We start from the raw sequence: 23,329 nt of genomic DNA, 5'->3' as shown, positions 1-23,329 counted from the left end.
AATTTGTCTCCTTGTAGCTGCATGTATAAGTATTAACATATTCACACAACAATCCTCTGCAGCTCTACCTTTGCATGAATACAATAATTGATGAAGCAATAGTCACACTCCTGACAAAACTAAGAGATTATGTATTTAGCTGTTGTTTATTAATGAACTCACTAGATAATGAACTCACCCAATAAAGTGCAGCTGCTGTTTATATATCAGAATCATCAAGCTGGAGATGTATTGACTTAAATTTCTCAAACTTTGTGGTGATTTTTTCATCCACAGAGACAAATATTGAAGGCAAATTGACTAAAGATGCAAATTTAAAAGTCACCTTGAGATCGCCGGAGAGGAAAACGAGAAACCCTTGAGATCGCCGAAGAGGAAAACGAGAAACCCTAGCTAGGGTTCGACGATTAGGGGAAAACGAGAAAGGGCGACGGAGCTCGTGAACGGCGACGGAGCGGGCCCATGACCTCCAGAACGACGACGGAGCAAGGGAAAGGACCTCGAGAACGGCGACGGCCCTGCGGGAGTTCGAGCTCGAGAACGATTTTCGTGAGAAAATTTTCCCCCTCTTGTTCCAGGAAACGAAATGGAGTAATTTTGGGGGTGGGGGCTGAAAACTCTTTATATACTTGGGGTAATTTGGGGGGAAGTGGAGTATTTGTCCCACAATTACCCCAACAAACCAATAACACCACAAAGTTGGCTCCAGTTCTAATTACACCAATGAATAACACCAAAAAGTGGTGTTCCAAAAATTATCCCATTATCCCAATAATTACACCAATGAATAACCCCCCTAAGAGTGGGTGGAGCCGAAACGCCTAGTTTTAGCCTGTGCGTCCATGCTAGGCGTTCGGACCACCTAGGGCTAGGCGGTCTGCTTTTTAAGTTAAAAAAAAAAGTGTTAAAACCGGCCCAGCCTAACTCAAAAATCGGGTAAACAAAAGTTTTTAATAAATACCCGACCCACCAAACCCGACCCGCTACAGATTAAAACCCAAACCCTAAGCCCGATCTTTTTTCCTCCCCGTCTTCTTCGTCGCCGCGGCGCCCCACGCCTCCTCTCCTTCGACGCTGCCGGCTCCTTTTCTTCGCCTCGTCTTCTTCGTCGCCGCTGCTCTGCCGGCTCCTCTTTTGAAGGTAAAATTTTCATTTTTTCCGCTGTTTTAATTTTTTTTTCACTGTGATTGGTAAACAAATATAATCAAGACACAAATTGAGCTCTTTACTGCCAACAAATTGTTATTTTACAGTTCAATTGAAACAAATCTTCACGCTATTTACGTCACTATATTGGCTATTTAGTATTTATGCATGGTTGGTTGTGGATCTAAGATTGCTATTTATGTTTTTTGCAATTTTATATGAATTTAATACATGTTTTGTCTATGATTATAATTAAATAATTTAATAAATAACCAAATGCCTAGGCGTTAGGTGCTGGGTCAAACGCCTAGTCAATGTTACATTAAACATTGGACGCTTCTAGGCGTCGGACTTGACGCCCAGCGCTTCGTCGTCTAAGCGGGCGCCTAAGCGGTTTCTGGGCGTTTTTTTTCTTTTTTCTTTTTTTAATTGTGATACTTAAAAATAAATATATATATACTCAATCAAAGATGCATAAATACTAAAATACCAACACTATTAATAAAATTACTTAGTTTACCAATTACAATAGCTCTTTGTATGTTTATACTTCTCAACTCAAATTATAAGTTCATCTCAACAGTAAAAAACTCATTTTTAACTCAAATTACTGTTAACTTATAAGTTACTGTTAAGTTTAAGTTAACAATAAACTTAAACTTAAGTTAACTGTTAACTAAAATATTGTTAACTTAATTTTACTGTTTACTTAAACTCAAGTTTACCATCAACAAAAAACTTAATATTAACTTAAACTTAAACTTAAGTTTACTATTAGCTTAAACTTAAGTTTAACTTAAACTTAAACTTAAGTTTACTGTTAACTTACCCTTCTTAAGTTTAAGTTACTGTTGTTAACTAACTTAAATAGATATTTAAGAAGTACTTTTTACCTTATTAGTAGTTACAGAGATCGGGAGAGCTCGGTGATGTTACAGAAGGCGCTAGGCAGACTAGGAGTTTGAGCGAGCGTCTAGACCCCTGGGCGTACGCCTAGACAACGCCTAGGCATTTGACTATTTTTAAATTATTTAATTATAATAATTGATAAGAATATGTATTAAATCCATATAAATTTTCAAAAAAAGATAGCAATCTTAGTTCCACAATAAATCATGTATACTTAGATACTAAATAGCCAAAATAATAATTAACAAGGCTAGAGCCTAAGATGTTTTCTTTTTTATTTTTAATTACAATAATTGATAGTGAATGTCAACGTTATAGAAAGCTTAGATGTTGGACCGGTGTCTAGGCGAATTTTTTTCTTCATTTAAGTGGTGGTCGATGAGGTTTTGTTGAAGGTCGGAGGAGGTAGTCGAGGTATTCATATTTGGAGGTTAATGGAGTTTGTAGGACGTATAGGCTACAACACATAAAATCACAATCAAGGCCTACAGGGTGCAATCCACGTAAGCAGACAACGCTCCCCTAAACGCTCGTAAAATCTAGGTGGGCAGCCTAAATACCGCCTAGGCGTTAGGCGCTAGTTAGACGATCTAGGTACCGCCTAGGTCTAGGCGTACGCCTAAGTGGACTAGGCGGAGGTTTTTTAAAACAGCGCGCCTAGTCCGCCTAACATTGTATCAAAAGTATGAATATTTGATGGACTAAGTAAAAATACTAATGCTTTAAGGGAATTATACTAAAAAAAACCTATGAATTCATGGTATTAGGAAATACAGAAAAGGAGATTGATTTCTTTCACTAGTGCAATTAAAAGCCTCTTCCAATATTTAAATTATAAGGGGCTTCTTTACCTAATCCTGAGCTCAAAACTCAAAGATTAGTTTCTATGAAAATAAAGGATTTTAGAAAACCCTTTTACTAAAATCAATCCTCTCCCAGACGCAATGGGAATGGATGCATTTCTCTGGTCTCCACCCTTAACCAAACACGTCTTAAGACAGCCCACTGTCAAAATCAGTCCAATCCTAAAATAACCCCAATTCTAGTCCGGTTTTTGAGGTGACTGACCCATTAGCTCTAGATCCAACCATTTAGATGGTTTTAGGGTTTTTAATCTTATAGACCTAGTTGTATTTGGCAAGTCTTCACAAGCCTGGTTGAAAAGGTCTTAACCAAGTTAATTTCTATTCAACACTACCCCAAAAGGGGAAATCATGTGGGTCCACCCTGATCTGTTAGGAGATCAACAATGGACGAACACCACGTCCAAAAAGAAGGGAGGCAAGGCTAAGTCTTTCAACATGATTAGCCCCTCCATTACTGAAGATGATGACCACCTCAAGCCTCTTACTGATTCAGAAGAGGACATGATTAACGGCCTATAATTGAACTAACAAAACTATATTTGGAATTGGCCCAATTTTAGATCATAAGTAGATTAATTGGACTTTTCGCTTTCCTAGGTAACTAGGGGGTTACCAAATACCCTCTTATTTTCGGGTTTTATTTAATAATCTAAGGGATTGTTTGGCAATCACTGAAATTGGATTTGGTACAATCCTGATCCAATTTTATGAATAATTCTGATTGGGGAAAACTGGACCAAAGCTGGCCTAATTTTTCTTAGGTCTAAAAAATATCATTAAACTGGTTCTATTTTGAGCCATCTCTTCACGTGGTTTAAAATAGAACTAGTTTAACTTAAAACTAGGGGAGGACCAATCATGTCCCAAATTTGTACAATTTCCCAAAACAGTAGGCAAACCTCAAGCTAAGACGCTACAAAATTACTTTTTCTATTAGCAAAATAGTTAATACGATATTTGTTTGAAGGGTCATAACCCCCCTAATAACAAACACTACTATAGATTATTTTAAGTTAGTCTGAGTGTTAGTCTATATAAAAACAAACATTGAATTTGATTAAAATAGTCCTAGGATAATACAATTTTAGTACTGTAGTCCAAGGAATATAATACCCCCTAGTTCAGGGTTTAAAAACAAACACGGCCTTGTGGATCAAACCTAACAAATTTACATTCTTCTAAATAAAATGTGCAAAAGTATATGCTAATTATTGAATAATTCATATTTTCAACATTTATCTTTTTCTCTTGTTCAAAAGAAGTGTGGCTTCTAATCATGCATATATCTTCAAAAACTCATGGAAAAGACAAACTTGAAAAATCACTTTCATGTTCCGTTTCCCCCTTGACTATGAGTTATGTCCCAGAATTCCCAGCTTAACTATTTTATTTTGAGTAAATCCCTTCAAGTTTGATAGTGTTGTAGATAATCCCTCTCGACTTTGAAAATTTGAGAAACCACTCCTAAAATTTTCACTTAACCCCCCTAACTAACATTGTTAGGTCGAATGTGTCATGTGACAAACACATTACTTAAAACGACTACGGCACTCCCGAGCTATAAAAAATAGCATAGATTTTTCCGAATGGGAGAAAAGAGGAGAGAATGAGATCTATAGAAGGAAACAAAGCATCATAAATAGCTCATGGTCTTGTTTTCAGTGATCTGAGGGATAATTTTGATTGAAATGAGTTTGTTCCAAAAAGATATTTGGGTCATTTCACATTTTGAAGTAACAACGTCAAGAGAGTTTTCTGAGGGAAATGCAAAGATATGGGTTTTTTTGTGAGACACTGCATAGTTGAGGGGGGTTTGTAAAATTTTCAAAGTTGAAGGATATTATTTACAATGCTCCAAAGTGATGGTTTTTTTTTCAAATTAAAATATTTGAAAGAGGTTTTCTGAGGCAATCCTTATGATTGAGAGGGACTTTGTAGAATTATAACCCTAAAAAATGGGAGAAATTTTGGCTTTTTTAAAGGTGCTTCTGCTTATTTAAAATATCGTGCGTTGATGATGACACATTTATTGGCCTAACCACTTACAATTCAAAGAATGGGCATAGTAGGCTCGCTAAAGCGAGGAATTGAGCTCTGGAATTGAGTCACATCTAGTTCAAACTACATGGTATCCCTGATCTTTTTTCCCCTCACATTTTTATATGCTTTGCTCGCCCTCGTTACTAACTTTGCCTCCTACCTCCAAGAACTCCGATCAAGGTAAATTTATGCATGTATATATATTAAAATGTTGTGTTCCTTCACATGTGAAGAGGTAAAAGCCCAAAGGAATACACTTTATATTAATAATAAAAAATAAGTAACTTGTGTTTTTACCCAAATTTTGTGAATAGACATCAGCTAGGAAATAAGCGCCTTGACCAGGAGGATAAGGGAGAAATTAACTATTGGCCACAAACATGTTAGCCGGGTTGACCCAGTTTATACCTCGCTACATCGGCTCCAAGTATTGCGCTTAGTTTGAGGAAACTAATAAGATTTTGCTCCAGACAAATATGGGCTACTTAGTGGCCCGAAAAGTATGGTGTTTGTAGGAGTGTGTAGTTAACTTTCGGAATAAGGGGCGAGTGACTATCGTGTGTGAGACCCCTTAGATGTTCAATGTCAACGAAGGAGAACATGCTCACACAATCAACCAAAAAAACTCTATTTAGTATTTACTTTTATTATCTTGTTGTCTTTTACCTTCCAATGTTGTTTAGTTTCTTATAATTTTGTTGCTTGAGTTATAATTCAGATTCGCAGATAGCTTTTAAGTTAATTTTTTATTTTAATGTAATTTATTGCTTTCTTATCGGTTTTTCAATCAATCAGGCTTTGAGGGTCACCCCTATTGGATAAGAGTAGTTTAAGTTATTTACTTGTCCTTGAGTTTCTTTCACAGCTCTTTCACTTAAGTTGATATTATAGTAGTAGGAGTAGATTACAACAATATACCGACATTTAGAGCTAATTAAGTAGTAAATTCATATCGCTCTAAAGGTTCAATTCATCGGATCGCCTTCCTATCTTTATCATGTGCGTTTTCTTTAAGATCACACAATCCTAAGCTGTGCTATAGACTTTCCAGTTAGGAGGGACTTCCTCTCATTGGAGTGTATTCTCTTCGATCCAAGTTGCCAAAACCTAGTAGCTAGTGACTGAATCTATATAGCAAATAACTTTTTTTTTTGGCAGAAAAAAATTCATTTTTGATGCACATAAGGGCATATATATTTTCTCACATACATGTACATGCTAGAGAATGATATTCAGGCAAAATTTTTGAATTAGATCTGGCTTATGCTAGACTTTTCTCTTAAGCAGCATTGCAGCAATAAGCTTCCAATTTCATTTGTTGAGACATTGTTAGAAGTGGCTTTCTCCTAGTGTCAGACTATCAGCTTAAACCAAATTTGAGTAGTTTATGATAAGATAAAATCTAAATGTAATTGACAAACCAACATCAAACTTAGGATTATAAGGTGTAGTGCAATAGCCACTTTTAATTTCAATTGTTGAGACATTGTTAGTCGCTTGGTTGGAAAGTTGCAGGTCAGAAAAGATGCATCTAACTACTAGGCAATTAGCAGCTCAGGGTTCTTTCTTGGCCTTATCATAGTTTTGTCAAACTTTTAGTTGTGTTATAAGAGCTAACTCATTGTTTGTTTTGGTACTAACTCCCCAAGGCCCATCCTACTTCGGCCACCATGCCCAATTGGTACATGTCACATTTGATTTAAATATCTGTATATTGCATACGATAGGATGAACCAGTTCAATTTCTTAGGCGTGCTATTTTAATAGAAATTAATAAATTCCAAATTAACTTCAAAAAGTGTAGTATATGCTATGATTTGAGCAATATAGTCACAAGTTGAGACTGCTGTGCTTATGTGGCATTGTTGAAAAAAGCGATAAAAAAGCAGAAGCTGCCTTTGGCCACTTCACTTTGCCCCAAAGCAGTGATATAAAGTGCCAATGCCCTTTTTTGATCACAAAGGCGTGAAAAGGCGGTGAAAAGCGCTTTAAAATGCTTAGTTAAAATGCGAATGATGATAACCATGTCTCAATTTTGCACCGGACCCATACCTATTTTTAACATCTAAAACCACTCGTATTCCATTGTCCCTCTTTCTCTTTCTCTGTTACTAACCCAAAAATAACCTTAAGGCCCAAATCATTCTCCACCACCTCGCACCGCTAAAACCGCCACCTCCCGCTCCAACTTCGCCTTCAGGAGCTTCTCCCGCCTCCCTCCCAACAGCTTTCCTACCGTCTCACCATCTTCCACTATCTCTCTTCAGCTCCTCTCACCATCTGCAGCAAGCTTGACTGCTCTCTCTCCACCACCGTCTCTCCAACCGGCAAGCTGCACTTGCTCTCTCTTATTTTTTTCTCTTCTCCAGCTATCTTCAAAGTCTTGAACTCAGAGTTGCTCCTCTTCTCTTTAACCGCATGCTCTTCTCCTCTTTATCTTTCAATCTCGTCGAGGGTCTTGAATATTTATCTATATTTGAACTGGACAGCTTTTTTTTACTTGGCATTTTTTTCTGCTTTGAATCGCTTAAGCCCTAAAAGCCTAAGCCCTAAAAAGCCTAAGCGGTGCCTCACTGCTTCGCTCCGGTTTCTGTTTTCGACAACATTACTGTGTGGTTAGAAAGTCTATGTTTTTCCTTCCTAGCCTTCTTAGCTATGAGTCAATTCTTTTGCTAACTAGGTAACTTTTTTTAAACTTAATTTTCAAGCTGAAGCAAACTCAAATTGTTCATAATTGGGTTGTGTTGGTAGGATGTGGGTTATTCACATATCTCACGTACCGATATGAGATTAGGACTCTTAAGCAAATATTTAGTAATGTCAAGCTTTGAAGCACAGATTTGTCCTCGGAGGCCACAAATCCGTATCCGACTTGAATCAGACACGGATTTGCGCATGACACGTGTCAGACACGGTCAATCCGTGTCCGACACGGGTCAACGGTCAAACTTTGTTGGACACGGTCAATCCTACACGGGACACGACTCGGATTTGCCGAACAAAAAAGAAAAAAAAACATGTGAAAGACAAAACCCGAAACCCAAACCCAAACCCAAACTAAACTCTAATTTTTTTCACTCACCCGAGTCTCGACGCCGCCACAAAATCGGAATCACCTCGTCTTCGTCGCTGTTGGGTCAGAGAATCGGAATCGCCTCGTCGATCTCATCCTCGTCCTCGTCGAACTCCTCGTCGATCTCGTCCTCGTCCTCGTCAAGGTGAGTTTTCTTCTTCTTCTTCTCTCTCTCTCTCTCTCAGAGTCTCTCTCTCTCTCTCTAAGTCTCTCTCGATCTCTTCGTCTCTTTCTTCGGCTCTCTTTCTCAGTCTTTTCGTCTCTCTTTCAGTCCCTCTCTCCCTTCGTCTCTCTCGATCTCTTCGTCTCTCTCTTAACAGTTTCGTCTCTCTTTCAGTCTCTCTCTCTCAATCTCTCCGTCTTTCTCTCAGTCTCTCTCTCTTTCAGTCTCTTTTTGTTTATGTAGATTCGTGCTGACAAAGTTAGAGAGCTCTAATCCTATTCTTCATTTGGTATTTTGTTTTTTCAATTTCAGTTTCAATTTCAGTTTCAATTTGTTAACATATGAATATTTTTTTTCAATTTCAGTTTCTTAACAGTTAACACAAATGAATTATGAATATTAACATTTCAATTTGTTATGGCAATGATGATGAAGTTTGGTCCATTCCGATTATTTGTTAGTCAATAATTTTATTACGTTCACACCTTTGTATTTATCACATAAGTTTACTTCATAGTGTTAGTTATATGATCTATTACTAAGAGTTGGAATTTATTCTCTCTTTTTTATATGTCATGACACCAAGTAAAACAAGAACTGCATCCTAATTAGAAAATAGGAATACAATATGAATATACATATGGAGATTTTCTAATTAGAATATGAAGATTTTCTAATTAGAAAATATGAATACAATATGAATATACATAATTAATGAATGAATTATGGATTTTTATTTTGGTAGCTGTGTTGGAAAATTTGAGTGATCCTTCATCCTTGCTCGTTGCTACTTAACTCTCAAGTATAATCTGTAAAAAGAAAAACAAAGTCAGTGAGCTTCATCCTTGCTCGTTGCTACTTAACTCTCAAGTATAATCTGTAAAAAGAAAAACAAAGTCAGTGAGCAACAACTTATTAATTAGTATAATTAACAAAGTCAGTGAGCAACAACTTATTAATTAGTATAATTAGAAAAAAGAGCTTAAAATAGTAATTAGCATTCTAACTAATAAATTATGAACATGTAAATATTTAATTGTTAATCACTTAATTGTTACTTAAAAAACATATTTCATATTTTAAATGAAAATACATATTTCTTGCATTGTGATTTGTGGTTTAATATTTTCGTATTACGTTCCATATATGTTATGGGAAAATACATATTTCTTGCATTGTGATTTGTGGTTTAATATTTTCGTATTACGTTCCATATATGTTATGGTTTAATATTTAATTAGTACTTGTTACTTGGTGGTTTAATATTTTCGTATTACGTTCCATATATGTTATGGTTTAATATTTAATTAGTACTTGTTACTTATTTATAGCAATGGAAGCAGAAGATAGTTCTGGTGCACAGTCTGTTCAAGATGATCACACTTCTTTGTGGAAGTATGTCACGAAGTTGGAGAAGATGGGTAAAGGAGGGAGGAATTGGCAGTGGATGTGTAGTTATTGCCATGAAGTGTTTACATCCTCCTTCTCAAGGGTCAAAACCCATCTAATGCGGATTAATGGGCAATGAATTAAAATGTGCAAAGGTGTTAAGCCGCATAATATGAGAGACATGCAAATTGATATGGATCAAGCAGAAGCAAGGCCGATGGCTTCTATACCTAGGACAATAACGTTACTAGGTTCTTTAACTTCAAGTACAGCATCAGTAAGTCAAAGCATGCCTTCTCGTCCAAGTGAGCCAAAGAGGAGGGGAGCCACCACCGTTGAAGAGGCATTCAATACAAGGGCAAGAGATGAATTAGATTCAATTATTGCAAGGATGTTTTATACCGGTGGGTTGTCATTTAATTTGACAAGAAATCCATATTTCTCCAGAGCTTTCACATATGCCGCAAGCAATCCAATTGTTGGTTACAAGCCTCCCGATTATAATTCTTTGAGGACCACTCTTTTGCAACGTGAGAAGGCTCACGTAGAGAGGTTGGAGCCCATTAGGGGCTCATGGAAGCAGAAGGGAGTCTCTATTTACAGTGATGACTGGGCAGATGTACAAAGGAAGCTACTGATAAATTTCATTGCGGTCTCAGAAAACGTGCCAATGTTCTTGCACTACGTGAATGTCGAGGGAGAGCAGAAGAATAGATATTTCATTACAGAGAAGTTTGAAGATTGCATTAGAGAGGTGAGACCTCAAAATGTGATCCAAATCATTACTGATAACGTTTCGACATGCAAGGCCGCAGGGACAGTTGTGGAGGGCAAATTTCCACACATCTTTTGGACTCCATGTGTTATTCACACCCTTAATCTTGCCTTTAAGATTTCCTACGAAGAATACTGAGGCTAATGCAATCGCTTATGCAGAGTGCAACTGGATTACAAAGGTATCTGATGATGCTTTGATGATTAAGAACTTTATCATGAATCACTCAATGAGGCTGGCTATGTTCAATGAGCATTCGAAGATGAAGCTTCTTTTAATTGCTGATACCCGATTTGCTTCATGGATCATCATGCTAAAGAGGTTCACGATGATCAAGAGAAGCCTCCAAGATATGGTTCTTAGCGACCGTTGGAGCTTGTACAGAGATGATGATATGTGGGAAAAGCACAGTTTGTTAAGGAGAAAGTGCTTGATGATTTGTGGTGGGATAGGGTGGATTATATTATTGCTTTCACTGCTTCTATATATGATATGATTCGGCTCACCGATACTGACAAGTCCAACCTTCATTTGGTATATGATATGTGGGATACAATGATTGAGAAAGTGAATGTTGTTATTTATAGACATGAGGGCAAAAGAGAAAATGACCCCTCCTCATTTTATGATGTCGTACACAAAATCTTGGTGGATAGATGGAATAAGAGCAACATGTCACTTCAGTGCTTGGCGCACTCTTTGAATCCAAGGTAATAATTTAGATTATGTTGTCAATTCATTATTTTTGATGTGATTATTTTTATTAATAATGTCTAATTCAATGTTAATCTTTAATAGATATTATCATGAGACATGGCTCAATAAGAATATCCATCGACAAACACCCTATCAGGATGAGGAGATCTCTTCGGAAAGGTCCAAGTGTCTGAGGAGATATTATCCTAATGCCGATGAACGGAGGACAGTTAACTTGGAATATGCTAGATTCTCGACCGTTCTTGACACTTTTAGTGATCCAGATGCTCTTGCTGATAGAGGATTGATGGATCCAAAACTATGGTGGGTGCTCTATGGATCCTCAACTCCAAATCTGTAAGCATTGGCCTTAAAGTTCTGGGCCAACCCTGCTCATTCTCTTGCTGCGAAAGGAATTGGAGTACATACTCATTCATTCACTCTTTGAAGAGGAACAAGATGACACCGATAAGAGCAGAAGATCTTGTGTATGTGCATAGCAATCTTCGTTTGCTTTCTCGGTCATCCCAAGAATATCAAGGAGAATCGAAGCTGTGGGATATTGGTGGAGATGCATTCGACTCATTTCAGGGTGCTGGAATTCTTGATGTCGCCATCTTGTCTCTTGATGAACCCACCATGGAGGCCGTATTATTTGCTGATGATGAAGAAGTCATCGGACTAGTTTCCACTTCATCTTGAGGTATTTTTTGTTTACAAACTTGTTATTTTGTGATAGATTCATATTTTAGATTGTTAGTTGAATTTTATAAAATTTTCTATATATAATAATAATTTAAAAAAAAATCCTTCTTGTATCCCCGTATCCTATTTTTTTGGATTTTGTTGTATCCCGTATCCGTGTCCGTGTCGTATCCGTGTCCCGTATCCGTATCCGTGCATCATAGGTGTCAAGTGCTGGTTAAGCTTGTGCAGGTTGGTCTGAACCTGACTGAGTCGACCAGATTTTCGCTGCTTCATGGATTTGTATGTGTTTCTTTTTGCTCCTCAACATGACTGGTACGATTAGTTGAGTTTTGCTGCAGTTAAATGCATACTTCTAGGTTATACACATAAGAGTACCATGGTGTAATCCTCTTCATCATTTATTCACAGATGTCATCTTTCTTCCAATGTATCCTAATTTACCTATTTACATCTCCTAGTTTTAAATCAAATTGTCTTATGTGTCCTATTACCTTTTTCTACTACCAGCATCTGGAGTCTGAACCATAAGCTATTCCAACAAAACTGAAAGTTTAAATAGGGTAGGCACAAGCATATCATCTCACAAGAGGTGTTTGGTTATATTGAGGTGTGAGTAAAAGTGTGAAAGTGAACTTGTAGTCACACACACACTTTTGGTTAGATTGAGGTGTTTGTTTAAGGGAGGGAAGTGGCTTTAACCACATAGGAGAGAGAGGACGCCTCACTTTGAAAATAGCTTCCTATGTTGGAAAACCATGTTTATGAGACTGCATAAGCCGCCACATAAAAGTATGCCGAAAATGTCTATGTAAAAAAATAAGGTTATGTTTCTATTATGTGGACAAACAACAGAATCACTTTTATACAATCTATGCTCTCATATAGATAATTGCAGAACAAATAAATTGATTTCTTTTTTCTCTAACCCAACTTATGATTGAGTTAAATCCAGCCTTATCGATCTGTTAAACCAATGACACAAAACCTTAGGGACTAGTTTCTAACTTAACCCAAAATCTCAGTAGCCCTCTCTCAGTCTATGGCGATGTCGTTTAAATTTGTTTATTTTTCAATTGTCCTTATTTTCTTTCTTACTGTTGTAAAAGGAAGGCTGTTGTTGTCTTGTGAGTCTTTGAACAAGTGAATAGTTTCACAAAATTACTTCTTTCCATATAACCTGTTTGCATCATATGCAAAGAGTTAGAGGTTATGATTTATGTTGATTTATTATTGATTGTTGTTTACTACTTTTTTTTTTATTGAAATCTGATGTTGTTTATGGGTCATTGAGTTGTGACTTGTTACATGAATAAATACAGGCCATTAGGTTTTTGATCTTTTGAAAAGTTTTAAATTATTTTCTATTTTTCCCATATGCTTAGGAGTTCTCAACATTTCTTTGTATATTGATATTAAAAAAGTTAATTCCATGCAATTTCGCTTAATTCGATTTTGCTGGGCATAATCCAAATTGTGCATCTTGTTGTGCACAACCATACATTAACGTATGAGTGTTTAATGACATCGTAATTTCCTCTCTAAATATTATAAGTCATCGACGAAAGTTTAAATCCTGGGTTAAGAAAAATCTAAAATAATGGGATAGTTCATGATGATGTAGAACGTTAAAGTATTAATGCTATCTGGGTTAAGAAAAATCTGAATAAATGGGATAGTTCATGTTGCTATAGTTATGTTAAAATATTAATAGCACATCTTCTCTCTTTGCTCTTTCCTAGTTTGGCCTACATAAAAACGAGTTATCTTTTTCACCCCTGTTCACTAGGATGTTGGGTCTTGGTCGCAAAGGAAAAGTGATTTTTCACTTCGATCTGATCCTCATCTAGGCAAAATCCCCATATATTTAGACAAGCAAAAATGAGCACTATCATTGTTATCAAATTATGGTCTTATATCTGTAATAACTCTGTCACGATATCCAATAAAATTATGGTCTAAAACTGAAATAGCTCTGTCACAATATCCAACCACATTATTAGATTCTGACCTTCCAGTTGCACTCTACAAGTTAAGCAAGCATGCTCCTCACATCGAATTTTATTTGGTGTTTTCCATAAGCACATTGTCATACCTCACTTTATTACAACATTAGATTATATTTGTTTACTAAGTGTCTACCATAGGTTTATCTTATCCTTGATGGCAGGCCGTCATGGATGTTAGAGATGCTTGCACTGTACTGACTTAATATTAGGTCTTGTGCACTTCTCCTCCTGACAGTTTGTTGTCAGCTGTAATTGGCGATTCACAATAAGAGTTAAAGTTGATCGTTCCATTGCAAAATGAAAAGCTCATGTTGTAGCGAAGGGTGTATAAGTTCTGTAGCCTTGAATATACAGAGGTTCTATGTGGCTAAACTTTTTTGTGGTTATCTTGGGGAGGATGTTTGCATGTAATCTCAAAAGATATTCCATCTCAAAATCTTTATATGGGCTGAAACATTTTTCTATAACATGGTTTTGCATACTTAATTTGATAGTGCTGTGATGGAAACTGAGCTGAGGAGGTTTTTGGTTAGTAATTCAGTCAGATTTTTATGACATGCGAGCTGAAATATAATACTAGTAGTATAAGGATGATATAGTCATAAAAGGAGATGAAAGTAGAGGAATTCATGTTCAGATTTCAGAGTGAGGATTGGGGCCGGTTTATATTTTCTTGGTAATTGAAATGTCTAAATATGGTTTTGGAATCCAAGTGAAATTAGGATGTTAGAGCTCAGGCCTATAGACAGACTTGGGATGTTGGAGTTCAAGCCTAAAGATAGACTATAGTTCCTGATACCTAACTGCTGGCCAATATATGGGAGTTGTTGGGTTTTCCTACTTGCTGTGGGAGTTTTATCACAGAAGTACCAGACTAAGTTTTTCATTGCATTTGAGTGTGGTAAGTCACTTTGATGGTTCCCATATGAGGTGTTTTTATTTTTTTAATATTTTTGTTCATATATTATAACATTACTAGGGTGCACCAGAATAAGGATTGTTATATCAAAACAATCCGAGGTACTGACATGACTAGGATGGATACGCATACACTAGAAGATCAACCAGATGGGCATTTTGGTGTTGGCGATGGTATTCTGGACGAATAATGCCAGGTCAAGTCCTAAATGTAAACAACAAGCTGTCGCAAGTGCCACTATTGAGTTAATATGGCTGAACATACATCTGGTGGCCATCGGCTTGAGAATCATAGCTAGGTAGTCTTTCACATTGCTAATTATCCAGTGTTCAATGAGATGGCAAACCACATGGAAATTGACTATTACTATCTGCAAGGGAGAGCTTAAGATGAAATTATAAAATTATTGAAATAACATGAAATCACTGGTCACTTTATATTTTCCTTGCCGTTGTCGCTAAATAATGAGATGTAGTTGTCCTGTGATGAGCTAGGAACATATTTTGTATAAACTCAAACTCGAGGGTAAATGTTGCAAGTGTATGTTCGGAGTTTCGTGTTAGTTCAATTCAGATGGATGTGGAAGTGATTACAAAGGTAGAACTCTCAAGCCACATTTGTTTTTCATCCTTGGACTGGGGGGTATTGCATTCCCTTGACTGTAGAACAACGATGTTAGTCCAATTCCATGTTTGTTTTACACACGGACTAATTCAGACCGACTTAATATAGTCCATATTAATATTTGTTTTTTGGGAGATTATGACCTTTCGGGCTAATATCATAACCATAAAGACCTTTTTACCCTCAATTCAAATAATATTGTATTAATGCACCAACTTTGGCTTGATTTGTGTGAGCTTTTGACAAAGCATGCTACTCTCAATTTGAGAATTTGTATGATTAGAGGCATGAGTTGCGAAATTCTTTGTTGTTTAGGTAGAATCCTCATAATATAGGGCAATGGCTTATGTAAGCTTCTTGTTAGCCTTAGTTTAGAGTTCATCAATTATCAATTATGATTCATGATAAAATTTTGCTGAATTTTCATTGGTGTAGTCAATTATTTCTATAGATTGCTAAACTTTTTTAAGACTTCAAAGCTACTCTTTTACCATAATCTATGATTCTAACTTCATGTAGCGAACCATTTGTGTTTTGACATCCATATTGTATGATAGATGTGTCTATTGAGATGGAGGAGTGACAACAAGGCAGAATGTAGGAATAAATTAGTATACATTCAAAACAAGTTAGAGGATGCCTTAAAAAAACAAGTTAGAGAGTAGGTTCAATGTGCACAGGTGTAATCGAGTAAAGAGATAAAGCGGCGGAACAATCCTGTAGAAAAAAATGCCAAAAACAAAATCCTCCAACAAATAACGCAGCGAAGAGAAAAAAATGAGGAAAATAAGTGTGAAAGGAAACATAGAAACAATAGAAAGTCTGAAGAAAATTAAAGAGATAGAGGCGTTTTTGTTAAAAATCTTAATATTTCTTGTAGATGATTAGTACCTGGATTGTATAGATGGGGGGTGGGTGGGTTTGAAATAGTCCCCTTTCTAGGGATTAACTAGCCCCTCTCCCAAAATTGTTCGTGTTGAATAGAAAAACAAGCATGGACAAAATAAGTGGGTCCGGAGTATTTTAAAATAATTCCCTCACTATCAGAAAAAGGCTTCAATGTCTTCTATCTTGGACTTATTAATTACTATTTCTCCTGTGCACGTGATGCGTGCATTGTAAATTTGTGCGTAAAGAAAGTTTAACACCTTAATAATCAATACTAATATGAATATATTTTTAAAAGATAATTGCCAAATGTGATATAAAGTATCTTACTATTAGAAAACATGGGGAGTTAGGGGGAATTATCAAGTAGTCAATGACAATTAGGATGCTTCTAGGTCTTTCTAATTTTGTCCTTCTAATTAGTTTCAATGTACAATAAATTGTTGAGAACATATGTAATAGGTTTATGTTTCTTATATATAAGTAATGAAGTTTAATGGTTTCAATGCATGATTTAGGATATAAGTGTTGACACAACTAGCTTTGGTACTAGTTATTGTGAATCAGCGCATGATACATAAGCTTTTCGTGGATCTCCCAATCAGATCTCTATTTTTCTAGGCAATTGATGACCTTGGCAATAAAGAAACAATGAGAGAAACAATGTTTTAACAAAACATGAAAGCAATATACCTCAGAAAAGCAAACAAGACGCAAAGACATGAGATTTGCATGGTTTGACAATTGCCAACATTCATGAGGATAGACTTGAGTCTTATTTTTTCTCTAGAGATTACAAAGATATAAATTTTCTTGCATTCCTCAAAGAACTTGCAAGAAACCCTCTCTCTCACTTAAAGATCCTAACAAATTCTAGATTTCTCTCCTTCGTTTCTTCTGTACAACTCTTTCACTAGATGTAGCTCTCTTTGACTCTCCTCTCAAGCCCTAAACGTGGAAGATCTATATTTGTAGGTTTAAACTCAGTGTTGTAAATAACATTGTTTTAAAAAGCCTTTGCCTACTTTGCATAGGCGTAAGCCTAGGCCTAGGTAGTACCTAAGCTACCTAACTAGCGTTTAGTGCCTAGGCGACAGCCTAGATTTTGGGAGTGTTTAGGGGAGTATTGTCTACTTATGTGGACTGTACCCTTTAGGCATTGATCGTGATTTTCTGTGTTGTAGCCTCCATGTCCTACAACCTCTTTTAAACTCCTTTAACCTCTAAATATAAACACATCCGCTACCTCCTCTGACCTTCACCAAAACCTCTTCGACCACCACTTAAATAAAGAAAGAAATCCGCGTAGACACCAGTCCGACACCTAGGTTTTTTATAACAATGATATTTACTATCAATTATTTTAATTAAAAAATAAAAAAATAAAACCTCCTAGACTCTAATCGTCTTGTCCAATGCTTAGGCCTCTTAGCGCTTTCTATAATCTTGTTAGTTATTATTTTGACTATTTAGTATTTAAGTATGCATGGTTTTGTTATGGATCTAAGATTGCCATCTATCTTTTTGCAAACTTATATGAATTTAATACATATTTTTATTAATTATTATAATTAAATAATTTAAAAAATAGTCAAACGCTTAGGTGCTGTCCAGATGCTAGGCACTGGCTCAAGCGCCTAGTCCGTCTAGTACCTTCTGTTATCGGCCTTTGCCCGTGACGATTTTGGCCATAGCAGTGAGTAAAAACACTGAAGATCGCTATTCATTCGAAATAGCAGAGAAAAGCGCGAAATAGCGCTTAAAAACGCTTATGACCGTTGTTAGCGCTTTTTTGGTTGATTTTTATAAAAAACACAACCCGAATTAAAACCGAACCTGACCCAACTTATAAAACCCACTCTCTCTCTCTCTCTCTCTCTCTCTTCTGTATTTGTTGCATCCGCCTCTTTCTCAAAAAACATTAACCGGATCTCCACCTCTCTTTCTCTTCCGTGTTCAACGAGCTCCAGCTCCGTTGCCTCCTTCCACCACTCCGCCTCCTTTCCAAATTCTCCAACTCCTCGACGAGCTCCATGTTCTCTTCTCGACGCTGCAGCCAACAACAGTCTCCTTGACGAGCTCCATCTCCATCTCTTCTCCTCTCTAGATCCTCCAACTACCTCTGCTCCATCTCCTCGATGAAGCCCTGCCCTCGATGAAGGCCTGTCCTTACATTGATTTTTCTTATTTTTAGCATATTTAATATATTTAAATTGGACCGCTATTTGACTATGCGCTATTTGTTGCTATTTTGCCACTATGGGCGCAAATAGCCTTAGCGGTGCCTCATCGCTACGCGACGCTATCCACTATAAATAACTTGGTTTAAACCCGAGTACAAAACAAAACAGGAACCCTATTCCAATCTGCTTTCCTAAAATACACGATCACATGCTAGGCACCTGTCACACTGCCTAAGGTGGTGTTCTGAAATTCCAAAGCATATTCGACACTGTCAGCACCATCTAAGACTGCTATTATCAACCAGACAGAACTTGAGGCACCATCTATCAACTGGCTGATGTGCCTTTTGCTGATTGTTCCCTTGTTTTGACGCATTCTTTGTCTTTGGTGCTGAAACAGAAGATTAAGTTCCAACAGAAGGCAACCAAAGGGTGTATTGGTTGATATATAGTTGTAATATGCTTAGGTTTTCTGTTTTGAACCAAAATTTCTTGTTGTAATATTATAGTTGTTAACTGCAGCAGAAATGCTCTAAGCATGTGCAAAAAATTAAAATGGTGAGCAAGAAGAACATGATATATGAATTAGAAACTGGGATAGAGATGAAATTTTCTCAAGACAGATATCAATATTATCTCTCGAACGTTGCTCATGGAGAACATTAAATTGTATTTTCTATTGATCTCGAGATGAGTCATGCCATCAGTAAATTTCCCATTTACTTTCAATAGTAAAATAAGAGAAACCATTTCCTTTTTCTGTTTCATTTCCATTAACTATTGAAGTCCTTGTGGCTATTTGGAGTTTCCCTCATATCTGTTCAAATCAGCTTTCAGCAGAAATCTATTGACATTTATATGACCACTATATTCTTGTTTTTAAGGTATATACTTTCATCTGTTTGAGTTATGGAATGCTCAATTTGGTACTCTTGATTTTTGAGAAACTTATATTTTCCAAAATTCAGTTTCATATTTTTCTAGAGAAGCCTCCAATTTTCTATTAATACATGGAGCAATTGTAGATTTTAAGCGTACACTAAAGTGTTAAGTCTTCTGGTGCATTCTGAGGCAATTATCGATCCGGTGTATTCATGGCTACTAGAAGAATTGGATAGGGGACTTTCTCTTCAAACCTTGTTCATCTGCATCATAATTCCGCTTTGCTAATCTAGATCTTTTAGAATTTTTTGCTAGGAGACTCTCTCTTCAAACCTTGTTCGTCTGCATCATAATTCCGCTTTGCTAATCTAGATCTTTTAGAATTTTGCAGCTTGCTTCACAGTCAGGAACTAGACTAAAAAAAAGCTTCGTAGTATTTGAAATTTGTTCGCTGCCTCTTTCTTTATCTCCAGGCATTGGCAGTAATTTCCTTGTACCTTGTTATATATTGGAGGTTTTGTTGCTTGCTCCTACTATTTAACATGGACTAATCATGACAAAAAGGAATTGCTTATTTGTCTAAAACTAACAGCCTTTCTTTTGGCAGGCCATCCGAGCTCTATTTATCTCTTTCCCAATCCGGAAGGGTGATTCCATGCACACGAAAGTTGAGCTGAATTCTGCGGTCTACAAGTAACTATTACCGGCACTGATTGCAACATGGATCCGATATCAGAGAACAGTAACAAGATAAAAGGAAATGGGCAATGCACTCGCCTTCCAAGGAAGCGCTTCTACAGAGCAAGAGCTCACAGCAATCCCCTAAGCGACTCTCACTTCCCAATTCCAATCAGCCCCTCAGATGTCGACTATTCTCAACATTTTCCTCACTTTTTCCCAAGTGGAGGAGAAGATGAGAACAAGAACAGTGAACTACTTCCCAAGATCAGGTTTGCTGATATCGGCTGTGGTTTTGGGGGTTTACTCATCAGTCTCTCAACTCTTTTCCCAGATACACTAATGATCGGAATGGAGTTAAGGGACAAGGTAAACATCTATTGACATTTTGATTTTTACGGGATTGTTTTCATTCTTCCTTTATATCTATATCTCATCGAGATTCCTCCACAGGTAACAGAGTATGTCAAGGAGAGGATATTGGCCTTAAGAGCTACTAACCCAGGCCAATATGAAAACATCTCAGTTGTCCGTACGAATTCTATGAAATACCTACCTAATTACTTTGGCAAAGCGCAGCTTTCGAAAATGTTCTTTCTGTTTCCCGATCCCCATTTCAAGGAGAAGAATCATAGGCGTAGGGTTATCAGCATACAGCTGCTCGATGAGTATGCATATGCTCTGGAAGTTGGTGGGATTATTTACACAATAACTGATGTTGAAGAGCTCGGTGTTTGGATGAGATCTTGCATGGAGGATCATCCCTTGTTTACAGCAGTGCCAGAAGAAGAACTGGATTTGGATCCAGTTGTGAAGCTCCTGACTTCTGCTACTGAAGAAGGGCAAAAAGTTGCGAGAAATGGAGGGCAGACTTTTAAAGCTGTTTACAGGCGCATAGCATTGGAGGACTGATCTACTTCCACCTTTTTGAATTGATCTTGTTTTAGCTGTAACTTTGTAGGTTGCTTGGAATATCTTACTTTTTTTTAATATATTGTTACCATTGTTAAAATTGGTATTGTCCTAGGACATTAAGGTCCTTGTTTTACCTAATAGGGACAGATTGAGTTACTCTCTCTCACTGTTTTAAAAAACCTCCGTCTAGTCCGCTTAGGCGTACGCCTAGACCTAGACGGTACCTAGGCTGCCTAACTAGCGCCTAGCGCCTAGGCGGTATTTAGGCTGCCCATCTAGATTTTACGAGCGTTTAGGGAAGTATTGTCTGCTTATGTGGATTGCACCCTGTAGGCCTTAATTGTGATTTTATGTATCATAGCCTACACGTCCTCTAAACTCCATTAACCTCTAAATATGAACATCTCCACTACCTCCTCCGACCTTCAGCAAAACCTCATCGATCACCACTTAAATGAAGAAAGAAAAAAAACGTCCAGAAACCGCTTAGGCGCCCGCCTAGGCGACTAAACGCTGGGCGCTAAGTCCGACGCCTAGAAGCGCCCAGCGTTTAATGTAACATTGCTCTCTCTAGCGTGGATGTTGGTCAACACTGCGGTGGACTGACAAACTTGTTTAGAGTTCTGATCTTTTGGTGAAATGTTACTTCGTCCAGCTTAATGAGATATATCAAGACTATATTCTGAGGCAAGTTTATGTTTTAGATAGGGGACAGCTCCCTGCATCAACTTTAATCGAGTGAAATCAACAATGGGAATCCGCTCAGAACCGTGCACATACGAGCGGGTGGTTCTAAGCCTTACAATGGGGAGGGCAAATGACCCATTTGCTCTCTCTGTTCCTTCTTAGAGAATTCAGACTTGAAACTATAGGACATCCTTTTGATTACGCGCACATATTTTTCACTCAAGGGAGAAACAATGAAAGTGAATCCAGTGAACCTGAGTTGAAAATCAAAATTTATGCCACATTGGGAATTATCCTCTGGCTAAACTTGGATTTTTGACTATCCTGACAAGTAACTAAAAATAAATGTGAGCACTTTAAAGATCTATAAAGCGTGAAAGTATTAAATTACATTTAATTCCAGAAGCCCAGTTCACATTACTACCATATATAAGCATTTCCAATGAAAGCCAAGACGCTGCTTCGAACAAATTTTGTGTTGTATCAATTGGGAATTTGTCTTACTTGTGTTACTCATCCCATCAATTGCTGACGTCATCATACCCTGAATGAAGGTTCATTTTTATGCAAGTTAGCCTAGTTTTGCTGGATCTGATATCTACAGAAAAAGTTTCGACAAATTTGTGGCTTCCTTGTTTTGCTCAACATTACTACTTGAAAGGATTTCTAATATCTGATGTTGGTTTGCAAGGAATATGGATGATGGAAAAATGATGGAAATTGGTCTCCATCTCATAAACATCCTATAAAAGTAATGTACCAAAATAATGTATTTGGCTAGGAAAGAGAAAGGGGTGTGTAGGAGAGGACGACGGTGGGGCATAAATTTTATCACAACACCTTACATAAGAGCAGCATGATGTTCCGAGTCATTCACGGGAAGGATAGATGGATAGTTTGGAGATTTCAGTTATCTTCTATGGTTTAAAAAACTTTTCTAAGCATTTTCCACCAAAATAAGCAATATATATTTCCCCCCAAAAAAACCGAGATAATGATCACTTTTGTGTTATTTTGCTTCTTAGGTTCAGGTTTTGTATTCATTCAGCCAAACAGGTCATAGAGGATTCTTTGGAGGTTTGTACTGTCAGGTAATTCTAGGGGAAGCTCGTTAAACGGAAATCTGTCAGATAACCACAGTGCAGTCAATTATATAATTTCAAACGAGCTCCAAAAATAGACCTCTCAGGCATCAGTTCTAAGAAGTGCTATTGCGTACATGAGCAGGAGAATTAGCTTTTTCGCTCCTAATAAAATATCCGATAAAACTCTCAACATAAGCGACCAATTCTACGCAATTCCAGGTGTTCACCAATCTTAATACGTTCCTAGCTCAGACGATGTGCAACACATTCCAGATTATAGAGCAAACTTTATTCCAGATTATACAGCAATCTTTGCAGAGATTTAAGAAGTGATAGCCTACATTTCTGACAAGGAAGCTAAATAACGCTAGCTAGAACACCAAATAATGAGACAACCATCAAACTGATAAAACAAATCCAAGATTAAGCCCTCTCTTCCTGATCCTCCTGGTGAGCTGTATGTCCTTGGGCATGAAGTTCTGACATTGGTAAGACTAGAAAACTACAATATCTCTATGAATTCATAAATTCTGCATCATCTTACACCTCGAAACCAAACTTGTAGTACCCTCAGCTGAAACAAAACAGCAAATTTCAGAACATCATTCTACCTGTACACACACACACACACACCCCATGCTATGAGATCTTCAATCATATATTTAGCAGCTCGTATGATTCATACAGCCCATACGAT

General features: G+C 37.1%; 2 protein-coding genes across 4 annotated transcripts; both read left to right on the top strand.

Moving 5' to 3' along the window:
- On the top strand, positions 1,003-21,022 carry LOC109843204 (tRNA (guanine-N(7)-)-methyltransferase). Of its 3 annotated transcripts, none has more exons than XM_020412141.1 (3): positions 1,003-1,140; positions 19,875-20,314; positions 20,399-21,022. In XM_020412141.1, exons 2-3 carry the CDS (start codon positions 19,988-19,990, stop codon positions 20,855-20,857), a joined length of 786 nt encoding a protein of 261 aa, XP_020267730.1. In that variant the 5' UTR covers positions 1,003-1,140; positions 19,875-19,987; the 3' UTR covers positions 20,858-21,022. The 3 variants fall into 3 exon arrangements, with proteins under 3 accessions (XP_020267730.1, XP_020267732.1, XP_020267731.1); XM_020412143.1 differs by having other exon boundaries at positions 1,009-1,140; positions 19,860-20,314; XM_020412142.1 differs by lacking the exon at positions 1,003-1,140 and adding an exon at positions 11,173-11,760.
- Positions 9,732-11,418, top strand: LOC109841825. The gene is made up of 4 exons (XM_020410763.1): positions 9,732-10,340; positions 10,492-10,716; positions 10,773-11,071; positions 11,160-11,418. Exons 1-4 carry the CDS (start codon positions 9,732-9,734, stop codon positions 11,416-11,418), a joined length of 1,392 nt encoding a protein of 463 aa, XP_020266352.1.

The sequence above is a fragment of the Asparagus officinalis genome, chromosome 5 (genome assembly GCF_001876935.1).
Source record: "Asparagus officinalis chromosome 5, Aspof.V1, whole genome shotgun sequence".
NCBI classification, from domain to species: Eukaryota; Viridiplantae; Streptophyta; class Magnoliopsida; order Asparagales; family Asparagaceae; genus Asparagus; species Asparagus officinalis.
This window is presented reverse-complemented; position numbering and strand designations above follow the sequence as displayed.

What these genes read in the sequence shown, in the direction of transcription:
- LOC109841825 (XM_020410763.1), top strand. Translation starts at nt 9,732, where the DNA reads ATGTGCAAAGGTGTTAAGCCGCATAATATGAGAGACATGCAAATTGAT. An exon ending in AGAGAAGCCTCCAAGATATG is followed by an intron (nt 10,717 to 10,772) that starts GTTCTTAGCGAC and finishes GGAAAAGCACAG; the next exon opens with TTTGTTAAGGAGAAAGTGCT. An exon ending in GCGCACTCTTTGAATCCAAG is followed by an intron (nt 11,072 to 11,159) that starts GTAATAATTTAG and finishes AATCTTTAATAG; the next exon opens with ATATTATCATGAGACATGGC.
- LOC109843204 (XM_020412141.1), top strand. Translation starts at nt 19,988, where the DNA reads ATGGATCCGATATCAGAGAACAGTAACAAGATAAAAGGAAATGGGCAA. An exon ending in GAATGGAGTTAAGGGACAAG is followed by an intron (nt 20,315 to 20,398) that starts GTAAACATCTAT and finishes ATTCCTCCACAG; the next exon opens with GTAACAGAGTATGTCAAGGA.